Source organism: Thunnus maccoyii, chromosome 18 (genome assembly GCF_910596095.1).
Source record: "Thunnus maccoyii chromosome 18, fThuMac1.1, whole genome shotgun sequence".
NCBI lineage: Eukaryota > Metazoa > Chordata > Actinopteri > Scombriformes > Scombridae > Thunnus > Thunnus maccoyii.
The window spans coordinates 23,256,938-23,268,248 of NC_056550.1; the positions used below are offsets into that span (position 1 = coordinate 23,256,938).

Here is an 11,311-nt window from a genome sequence, read left to right on the forward strand (position 1 = left end):
TAGTGTTTATTGGCGGTTGACAAACCAGCTTAGAGACGCATTACCGCCACTAACTGGACAAGAGATTATGTAGGAAATAAAAAACCCTCTAGATTATTTTAGCTAAACCAGTTTCTTTAAAAAACGTGATAATGTCCCAGTATATCTTGTTTGCTGTTTTCTCCAAGTGACCTGAGGTTGAAAAGTCATGGTGTTTTACCTTCCTTAGTGACTGAAGTAGGTGATTTCTTTTGATATTGTATTTTCTACAATGAAGTAGCACATGTTTGACTGTTTCTGGTTGGATACAGTGTGTGCATTTTCCAGTTGGGTGCTTGCCTATTTAATATAATGTACAGTTGAGACCTATATGACCTATTCTCAGATGATTAATGACATTTTCTTCCCTTCGTCTCCAGCCCACTATCCTACCAGCGTTATATAGATGTCTTCTAGTTTCATTATCATCCCAGCACTCCTGCCATACTGATTGTGCATTTGTCCCAATGAATGTCTTAGCTTCAACTTTGCTTAATGGCTTTAATTTTAGGTCTACATGCTTCATTGTGAGTGTTTGTTTTGCCAGAATATCCACCTGCTCACTTCCCTCCACACCAACATGAGCAGGAACCCAAAGGAAGCTTGTAGAGACCCTCAATCTCCATCCTGTACATCATAAGGAATATTTCATTGATAATATCTGTTCTAAATAACGATCTGCCAGATCTGATGCTTGTTAGTGGTGAAAAGCTGTCAGATGCAATAACGGTGTTACTTATTTCCTTCTGCTCTAACCAATAGGGCCAATAGTAATGCCAATTACTCTGTGGTATGAACTGACTAATGGTCTGATACCGTTTTCTTAATATATGACTCACTCACTGGGATATATACTGCTGCACCTGGACACCCTATATCAAGATCTTTGGAGCCACCTGTGAATATAAACACTGAGTCCGAAAAACGCTGATCAAAATAGTTCTGGACTATGCACTATACTGGAAGTTGCTCTGACTTGTCCTTCAAGATGGTGGACCAGAGCGACTTCTGGTTCAAGTGAGGATCGAGGAGCGAGGAAATTTCAAATAAGAGAGCTGGGATATGCCCATGGCGTTTTTCAGAACTGACAGGTGGGCAAGGAACAATGTTGAATTAAACTGAACAAAGTTATTGTATTTCAAGAAATCAATATTCAATGACTTCAACAACATAAAAACGATGTCATGTAAGTAAATACAGATAATTTCTATTTACAGACTTTACATAATTGTAATATACGTTATTTTGTGTAAGATTTACCTGAAATCTGTATATACAGATGTCAAAAAACTGCTCTACAGTATCAAGTCTACACTGACTTCTTTGCTGCAGACAGAATAAGTGAAGTGACTGTATTTCAAGAAATCAATATTCAACAAATCTAACAATATACAACGGATTTTAGGTTAGTATACACAGTATATAAAGATGATTATATAGCTATTTACACACTACATGACTGCGTAATATACAGTCTTTGTAACCTTTACCTGCAAATAAGTGCTATGTACAATTCAAAGTCCTACACTGGCTTCTTTGCCCAGAGGTCTGTTTTGATAGTTGCCAGAGTTGGATTTCTGTATTGAATAACTTGTTGTCCATCACTTGGTGTATGACGCGCGACCACATGCACCCTGAGGCTTGCAATGGCCTGGGTCTCTCTGACGTCACAGGCAGAGAGAAATGTCGGCCTATAGACTTTACAAGGAACAAACTCATCAACTAGGAACCCTCTGTCAACCATGATGGCCATCCCAGGTCTTAAGGGGGACAGAATTCCAGACTCTCACATGATCTGTTTGTCACTGATAGATCCGGCATACAATGGCGAGATGAAAGTCGCAACCCCGTGTGGAGCAACTCCAAGCAGCCCTTTGAGAGTACAGTGAGACTTATATGCAGGGAACTCTTCACTTTGGAGGAGAGGTGAGGATAGATCACTAGCATAGTCCTTGAACTCTGCTGGTAAAAGGTATTTTCTCCACTGGTATCCAGATCCTCTTTGATCCATGGACAGTGTACAGAAAGTTGCTCCATGTTGTGATGATCTGACTGATGTGGACTGGTGGATTTCATATCTGTCAGTAAGGTCTTGCTGTTGTGAGCCCAGTGCCAGATAATTGAGGAACAGGAACATCTCATCTATGGGCTGCAAGGAATGAGTCAAAACAAAATAAAAAAGTCACATTACTTAACCATCAAGGTATTTAATTCAATTAAATAACCTAATTTAAGAGTGGTAACAAAACTAACAGTTATTACCTCATGTTACATCTGTTACATAATGTGCATGTAACAATGTTTATCTGTATTGTATGGTCCCTGAAAAGGGTTATGTGAGTATTTCTATTTTATGCGACTTGATACTTCCACTCCACTACATTACTGAGGGAAATATTGTATTTTATACTCCACTACGTTTATTTGACAGCCTCAGTTACTTTTCAGAGTACAGTTTTACATGATATTACCTTATTGTTGATTGTTGTCCAAATTTATGTATCAGATCTTTGTTTTTTCTTCTTTCCTATACCTGAATTATCATCCTATGACCCCTCAGACCCCTATAAAGCAGTTAAAACTAGCTCCATCTCAAGCAGCAACAGTAAAAGGTTTCTTAAACGATGATATTATTAATGTACTTTATTAAACGTATCAGTCACTGGACCTTACTGCAGACAGAGTACTTTTACTTCTAATGCTTTAAGTAAATTTAGCTAATAATACTTATTTACTTTCACTAAATTTGATTTTAAATGTAGGATTTTTACTTGTAACGGAGTATTTGTATTGAGATATTTATTGTGATACTGCTACTTTTACTTAAGCAAAGGATCTGAGTACTTGCTGTTAATCACTCAGGGTTTTCACAGAATGTACTCTACTATCTGTCTGTGTTTGGTAAATGATAAATGCTGTTATGTTCCTCTTCAGAGTGGACTGTAGACCTGCTGCTGAGAGGTGTGGTTCTTACTGTCTGCTGCATGTGGGTTTGATTACTCATTACAGACAACCTTCAGACTCATAAACACATAAAACAGGAATTTCTGCTATCATTCCTTCTACAGCGAGCTTTGTTCACAAAGTGCACAGAAACATGTGTTAAAACATGAGAGATGGCATCCAGCGATCTGGCAGCATGTAAGTCTCGTAGTAGCTGTATTACATCTGTGATAGTGTTGGTGTTCAATTTGAAGGTATAGTTATGAAAATCAAAGCAATTTAGCAATGTAGTTATTGTCATAATATTCAATTTCAAGTTTACCAGAGTTGATTTATTACAGATATTTTTTGCCACTGGATTATTGATCTTTTTTGGTGCATTGTAGTCCCACTGATTAGTCATATATTGATTTATTATTTATATTACTGTCAAGACATTTAAGAATTTAAGGATTTAAGGGAATGTTATAATTTATTCCATTTATAATATTTATTTTATTAGACAAAACAGAGCCATCTCTGTACTTTCTTGTTGTGTAATGTCATTTTAGGCCTAATTTTGTGCATTTTTAGGGCTGCATCTAATAAATATTTTCATTATCGGTTAATCTTCTGATTATTTTCTCAATTAATTGATGTCTAAAATGTTAATGTCTACAAAACGTCAGACGATAGTAAAAAAATCACAGATAATAATTTGTCAGATACATTTAAATTGCTTGAAAAACAGCCTGAAACTCAAAGATATTCAATTTTCTATTATATAATAAATATGACAGTTCGGTTTTATAATCTGGAAGCAATGAATTTCAGGTATTTTTGCTTTAAAAATCGCTTAATTGATTATCAAAATCCCTGCAGATTAAGTAGTTTCATCAACTATTGGATTCATAATTTCAGCTGCATACATTTTTCTCATTGTTTTCTCATGGTATGAATGTTTTCTACACATATATGAGAATTAAAATGAGAATTAAGCAGCTAATTTGCCTCTGTTTCCCTCTTTTCTTCCCTGTTTGTTAATGTGCTTTTCTGTGTTAGGGGACGGCTGGTGTACATCACAGTTAAAGATTGTGCTTCTTGGTGGCAGAAACTCTGGAAAGAGTTCTGTAGGCAACTTAATCCTGGGCAAAGAGGAGTTTGTCACCAAGGAGAGGACTTCCTGTTCCCGGAGGCTGGGTGCGGTGGCCGGACGGTGGCTCACAGTGGTGGACACTCCCAGCTGGTGGTGTGACTTCAGCTCCCAGGACACATCTCAGCTGGTGAAGAGGGAGATCGTGAGCAGCGTCTCTCTGTGCTCACCGGGCCCACATGTATTCCTGATCACAGTCAAGGCGAGCTCAGCCTTCTCTGAGAAGCGTCGCAGGGCTGTGGAGGAGCATGTGGCCCTGCTGGGTGAGAGGGTTTGGAGTCACTGTGTGGTTGTCTTCACCTCAGCTGACAGGTCTAAACACACACAAGCAGAGGAGCATGTAGAGTCGGGGGGGAAGGCCCTGCACTGGCTCAGTGAGAAGTGCAACCAGAGGTGTCACAGTGTTATCTTGAGCGATGAGACCGAAGTCACAGAGCTGCTGGTGAAGATACAGAAACTTGTCACGGAAAATGGAAACAGGGTGTTTGAGATGCAGGAAAGCATTTTACAGGTGAACGCAGAGGAGAAGAGAGGAGTGGAGGAGAGGGCTCAGCAGAGGTTTATGAAAGTAAAAAAACACAGATCTGTCATGCGAGGTAAGTTTAACGATGAATGTTTTGCTTATTTTGGTTTTTAAAGGTAAAATATTCAATATTTTGCTTTGATTAACACTTCACAGAAATATCCAGTCAATCAAACGGCACTAGATGGTGCTCACCCTAATTGGTATTGCTGTTGCCGCCATCAACAGTTGTTTAATTTATTCCAAACATAATGTTGCTGCAGCCATAAAAAGCATCACTACCTGTGTCCTCGATCCTTTCAAATAGAAACCTGGTAAAAGGGATTTTCAGACCAAATATGTGTAGACATTAAATGATAAGGTTGGTGATATTCTACATTTGTTGTTATTGTGAACAAATCCCATGAAAAGACCAAAACCAACGATGTGTTAGTTCATCTCTTCTGACTTCACTGTCTGTGGCAACCAGCTCCAAGCCCATTGGTTCCTACTGAGGATGTAAACATTTAAAAAAAGCTCTTTAGGTTTATGTTAATACAACAAACTTTGCCGGGAACAGAACGATAAAGTCCTAGACTTATTTCCATCGTCGTCGCCGGTATTTTCACAGACCTTCAACCATTCAGCAAGATAGAGACAGGAGTTCATTGTCTGCCATGGAGAAATATCACAAAACAAGCACCAAACACAGACAATTGAATCCCAAGAGCAAAGAATCAATAAAATGTTTTCAGGGATGAACATAGACTCAAAGAACATCACATCAGAGGAGACAACAGCTGTGTGACGCAATGATAAAAAGGTGAATCAAAGTCTAGACATAAAAAAACATATTAAGATACCATCAATCTATTCAGGAACTCTGTCTAGTAGCCATTGTTTTGCCTTTGACTTAAAGCTAGAAGGATTAAAAAAAAAGGCAAAATGAAGACTACAACAGCAGGGCACTGCAGTTTTGCACTGCGGATGTGTTCTAGTGAGTATTTACAGCAGTAGGACTGTGAGATTGAATCAAAGTAAACTACAGTGCCTATGTTTTACTACCATGAGGTACAATGTCACCCACTGCAATGGTGTGATTTGTTTTAATTGTTTTCGGACAACAATGGTGCTTTATGGAGCAGAGGAATAAGACACAGCAGAGACAACACTTGTTAGTAGGATCAGTTCATTGTTGTTTTTTTTCTTTTATCAGATTTGTTGACAACAAGAAAATTACAGAAGTTTTGCTTGAAAAACATACTAAATTAAAGCCGTAAGCAGCGTTGGTCGGGACCTCGCACTCTGGCCTGTCGGGATCAGATCATTTTGCTTTTTAAAAATGAGGGATATTTCTTACAAGTGTGGTGCGCTTTTATTTTGAAAGTTTTGATTGACATGTGTACTTTCAGGTGTGTAGTGATAATAAGTAACTGCAGCTGGATACAGAAAAATACTCACATATTTGTACATTTCCAACTTCCATTCTTTCAGAGAGGTTGCGGCCCATTACTAACATCAGGATTGTGTTGGTGGGTGCAAAGGGTTCTGGGAAGACCTCAGCACTGAACACCATCCTGGGCAGAGAGAGTAGCCAGCGACTCAGGAGAACAGCTCAGTGCCTGGTTGGAGAAGGAGTTGTGTTTGGTCGACAGGTGACTGTGGTGGACACACCAGGCTGGTGGATGAACTACTTTTGTGATGAGAGCCCCATCTTCGACCGGAGGGAGATCCTTCTCAGTTTGTCTCTCTGTCCTCCGGGGCCGCATGTCTTCCTGCTGGTGATCCGTGTGGACAGAGCCTTCACCGAAACATATAGGAGAGCAGTGCAGGAGCACGTCGAGCTGATCAGTGAGCACACCTGGAGTCGCGTCATCGTGTTGTTTAGTTTCGGGGACTGGCTGGGAGGCACAACTACTGAGCAATACATCGAGAGTGAAGGAGAGCCTCTGCGGTGGCTTGTTGAAAGATGCAGCAACAGGTATCATGTTCTGAACAATAAAACCAAAGGAGACGGATTTCAGGTGAGAGAACTGATCGGGAAGATAGAGGAAATGGTGGTCGGCGGCGACGGCGGCTGGCATTATGAATTGGAGAGGAATGTGTTGGAACAGCTGGAGGGGAAGATGAGAAGAGATAAGGAGAGAGCCGAGGAGAGACTGATGAAGAAGGAGAAACAAAGGCAGATTGCGAGGTCTCAGCTGGGTGAGTTAGATACATTTAAAAGTGATAAACAATGTCAGTGGGATCTTGTTGTACTTCCATTTTCAGAAGTATTTGATTTAGCCATGATGTTGGTTCTCCATGTCTCTAACAGAGAAGGTCGACCCTCTCTCAGAGCTGAGAATAGTGCTTGTTGGTGGCAGGAAAACAGGCAAGAGCTCCTGTGGTAACACCATCCTGAGCAGAGAGTGCTTCGACACAGAAAGCCAAACCACTTCCTGCACTGAAAAACAAGCCGAAATCAGCGGCAAGGTGGTGACAGTGCTTGACACACCAGGCTGCTTCCCTGTGACCTCTGACCTCCTGATGGCTCCTTCGCCCTGCGCTATCGTTCTGGTTGTCAACGTGAGCTCCTCATTCAAAGACGCCAACAGGGAAGCCTTGGAGAAACAGCTGGAGGCGGGAGGAGGCCCCGTGTGGAGCAGAGCTATGGTCCTGTTCAGCTACGGAGACTGGTTGGGAGACACGAGCATCGAGCAGCGCATCGAGGGTGAAGGAGAGCCGCTGCAGAGGCTTGTTGAGAGGTGTGGGAACAGATACCACGTCCTGGACAATAAACACCGGGGGGACGGAGCTCAGGTTAACCAGCTAATCGAACTGATAGAGGAGATGCTGGTTGAAGAAAGGCTGGCTGTTCTTCACAGAGGCGATCACATGGGGAGAAGTGTTTATTCAGCACGAGAGCAGCAGGCCGACACAGTGACACCGTGTAAAAAGGTTTTAAAGATGCTCATGACCGGCACACATCAGATGTCCCATGAGTGTAAGTAAATGCACTCATGTTCTTTTCCCCCAAAACAAACAGACAGTTTATTCTAGTTTGAGTCTCACTGAAACAGGATGTTTGAATTAGAGTGTGACCAAAATTTGATTATTTTTGAGGCCCTTTTCTATCACAGCTTAAAAACTTCACATAGAATGACAATATTCTGCATTTTTAACAAAGATAATATATTGGTGGATTCCCTTTTTACACATTTTGTAAACAAAAAAATGGTGGAATGATCCTTCAAATTTGATTTGGTAAATATAAATAAATTACAGTAAATTACAGTATGACTGCAAATAGAAAATAGCCTAATATTACTAAATAACTACAGTCTAAATAACTATAAGAAATACAACAAATTGTTTTAAATCCTACTTGATTCAAGACCAATAAACATATAAACTGATATAATTGGATATAACCAGATATAATCAGTCAATATTGACAGATTGTATCTAATTATGTATTTAATTTTTTGTTCACTAGCAAGGACCAAACCATCAACAAGATGCGTTTGGATGATTTATTGAGGAAAACAATTAATGTGCATAGTTCTTTCGGTTGCTGACTGCGTTGTGGGGCCGCTGCACCCGGGCAACAGCAGACCCCCTTAGGACCCTTGCGAAGGAGAGGAAGAATCATGAAGAAACAGGAAGAGAGAAATAGGGTGGGAGCGAGGGGCGCAGAATACGAGAGCGGAAGAAGCGGAGAGGATTAGATGGTATTTATAGGAATGCCGGTAGTGGCGTAATTGAGGTGTGGTCCTGCTCCTGAAACTTCGCTGAATAGCTTCAATAAATGTGCCAGAATGCAAATGAGCTATAAAAAAATACAAATTCAACCTCACAAAAGATATAAAATTAAAACAGTTACTGAAACAGGATGTAAACATGAGAACAATAGAAGAATATGTACTATATAGAGCAACACTGTGATATATTATCAGTTACTATATGAAAACATGTAACAGAGAAATATACAAAACACAAGCAACACATACATCTGACAAAATGAATAACATCAGATGTCATATCAGGTGAAGCATGGGGAGGGATCAAATGAAATATGGTTTGTTGTAAAAGATGAGGTAGCAGTGTCTGTCTGCAACAGAGAGATAAGCAGGTTTATCTGTTAGGGCAGGTGGAGACAATTGTTAAAGAATTGGTTCGGATTTTTTATGGCTCGCATGAAATCACTCCGGTCTTATTATTTCCTTTTACAGTGACTGAATCAGCCGCTTCCACTTCATGTCTGCCACTAAACTGCTCAGAGGTTGCAGAGGAAGACGGTCAGACTGTGGCCCTGCCAGCAGGAAGAACAGGACGGGCTGGACTCTCCACCCTGAGGTGGACTATAACAGGTCAACAAATGTTAACGGTAAATCTGCCTGTCTGGTTCCCGACTGATGATCCTCACAGCCACTTGCAACTGAACGGTGAAAGCCGAGTGCACCTGTTCTCACCCAAACATTCAGCAGTGGTTTTGGTTTTACCTCAAACACAACACAGGATGCTCACAGAGGAAAACATTGTTAACATGCATTCACTCTGCCATCCTGCACTAAGAGAGAACACACTCAGGAGGCTGACTGAGTCTGGAGGCCTGCAGGCGCTGATCAACCAGTGGGGCAACAGCAGCCTGGAAGAACTGGAAACTTTCATTGACTCATACTTTGAGGCTTTGTGGGAGCAAAGCATGGGGTCATTACAGCCGGCTGAACCTGACTGTCCTGCAGAGCAGGAGCCTGTCGTCAGGGAGGCTAGAGAGGAGCTGCTCTCATCTATTGACAGAAAACTTTCAAAGCTGGATCTCCTTGAGGACATTAGGAGGGATCTGGCAGAGTTGAGGCAGAGTCTGGAGCACAGCTGGAGGGCCATACAGGAAATCAGAGAGAAAAGTAAACAGGATGTTGATAATACATGTTGATTCAGGGGAAACAGAAATCAAGGATGGAGCAAGTAAGCTGGAATTGTTATTTCATCTAGTAAAAATGTATTTATATGCACTTTTGATTAGTTTATGTGAGCAGTCACAAAACATTACTTCTTTGAATGAAGAGGCCACAGTTTTGTTATATTTGTCCACAAGGGGGAGCTGCTGCATAAGATTAAGATAGTATAATGGCACTTCTATCCATTGATCCATCACACTTCAGATTTTCTTTTATTCTTAGAAATCTTGAAATATGTTAAATAAAGTGAGTCTAATGGTTGTACAACATGCTGCGTGGAAGAATGGACTCTGACTTTGCAATGAAAGTAACACATTTTCTCATTTTCTCCAATATGCACAACATACACTTCACCGTATGGCCAAAAGTATATGGACACTAGAACATTACAGCCAGATGTGTAAAAATCTCTTGATTTTTACTGAGACTTCTTTGGTTGTTTATGTATTGATCCAGTCCTCAGGCAAGTTTTGAGCCTGTATTCTGTGGTGGTCTTGTTTTGAACTCCAGTGCTGTATTTGGAAAGGTTTTTCCAATATTTTGTCCACCGTATTTACATATGTGGAGAAACAAAGATATTAGAAACACACTTCAGCATAATTGAATCCAGCAGAACAACACCACAAACTACAGTCTCACCACATCCCTCTGCACAGATATACAGCATTATGACTAGACATTCACTATATGGCCAAAAGTATGTGGACACCTGGACGTTACACCAATATGTGATAGCTGAACATGCTATTCCAAAATGATGGCTTTAATCACTTGCTTCCACTTTTCTGGGAAGACTTTCCACCAGATTTTGGAACTTGGTGTCAGGGATTTCCTCCCATTCAGCCACAAGGACATCCGTGATCAGGCACTTATGTTGTGCCATAAGGTCTGGCTCACAGTCAGCGTTCCAGTTCATCCCAAAGGTGTTGAATGAGGTTGAGGTCAGAGCTCTTTGCAGGCTAGTTTCCCAGTTCTTCCACACCAGACTGGGAAAAAACATTCTACAAACCCGGCTTTGTGTAACCATGTTGAAACAGGTCTTCCTCAAACTTTTGCCACAAAGTTGTGTCCATATACTTTTGGCCATATAGTGTAGTTCTCAAAACACATCCTTAGAGGAGAATCTTTGTGTTGTGATAGAACAGAGAAAATTAAAAAAAAAAGAGGTGAAACACTGCTTCTGGTGCTATAAGAAGGCGGAAAACTGACATAGAGAGTAACCTGAAGATTTATTTCTCTCATGATTCACTCACCTTTCCTGTCAAATAATTCTCTCCAGTCTGTCAGGGTGTTACACAAACATCAAGGACTTAGGTTGAAATGAACTGTGTTCAACTGTGCAGAAGAATCCACGTGTTCGCTTCTTCCAGTTTACAGGTAAACACTCTCACTTCCAGGAATCTGACAATGGTTAGAAACAGGAAGTTGATTCCAGCCTATACAATTTTCTTTGCAGAGAAAAACAGAGAATCTGTGCAGCTTCCATTCACAACCCATTTTTTTTTTTTCCCCTCCAGGATTTGTCAAGGGCTTTCAAGTGAGTCACACACACACAGACACATACTACCGCAGGATACAGAGGCTAATAGCGCTCCGGCAGAGTAAACACTGTGAAAGTCCTCTGCAGTCAAGGCCGATTTTGAAATCCTCACAAATAAAAATGTATGGTAACATCCAGGAAGCAGGTGGCAATTTTTAGATGTAGGTAAAGTTGTTTGATCTAGATTAACTTTCCTGTTTCCTGGGTTTTGTGACACATCCGAAATCTGAAAG

The 11,311-nt window shown here is 40.7% G+C and overlaps 1 protein-coding gene across 2 annotated transcripts; it reads left to right on the forward strand.

Moving 5' to 3' along the window:
* Window positions 1-41: 41 nt before the first annotated feature.
* Window positions 42-10,967, forward strand: LOC121884898 (GTPase IMAP family member 8-like). Of its 2 annotated transcripts, XM_042393991.1 has the most exons (9): window positions 42-1,109; window positions 1,831-1,944; window positions 2,953-2,979; window positions 3,087-3,159; window positions 4,003-4,689; window positions 6,090-6,800; window positions 6,913-7,581; window positions 8,810-9,545; window positions 10,818-10,967. In XM_042393991.1, the coding sequence occupies exons 4-8, from the start codon at window positions 3,135-3,137 to the stop codon at window positions 9,511-9,513; spliced, it is 2,796 nt and encodes a 931-aa protein (XP_042249925.1). In that variant the 5' UTR covers window positions 42-1,109; window positions 1,831-1,944; window positions 2,953-2,979; window positions 3,087-3,134; the 3' UTR covers window positions 9,514-9,545; window positions 10,818-10,967. The 2 variants fall into 2 exon arrangements, with proteins under 2 accessions (XP_042249925.1, XP_042249924.1); XM_042393990.1 differs by lacking the exons at window positions 2,953-2,979; window positions 10,818-10,967 and having other exon boundaries at window positions 8,810-9,779.
* The last annotated feature ends 344 nt before the right edge of the window (window positions 10,968-11,311 follow it).

What these genes read in the sequence shown, in the direction of transcription:
- LOC121884898 (XM_042393991.1), top strand. Translation starts at nt 3,135, where the DNA reads ATGGCATCCAGCGATCTGGCAGCAT. An exon ending in ATCCAGCGATCTGGCAGCAT is followed by an intron (nt 3,160 to 4,002) that starts GTAAGTCTCGTA and finishes TTTCTGTGTTAG; the next exon opens with GGGACGGCTGGTGTACATCA. An exon ending in ACATCAGATGTCCCATGAGT is followed by an intron (nt 7,582 to 8,809) that starts GTAAGTAAATGC and finishes TTCCTTTTACAG; the next exon opens with TGACTGAATCAGCCGCTTCC.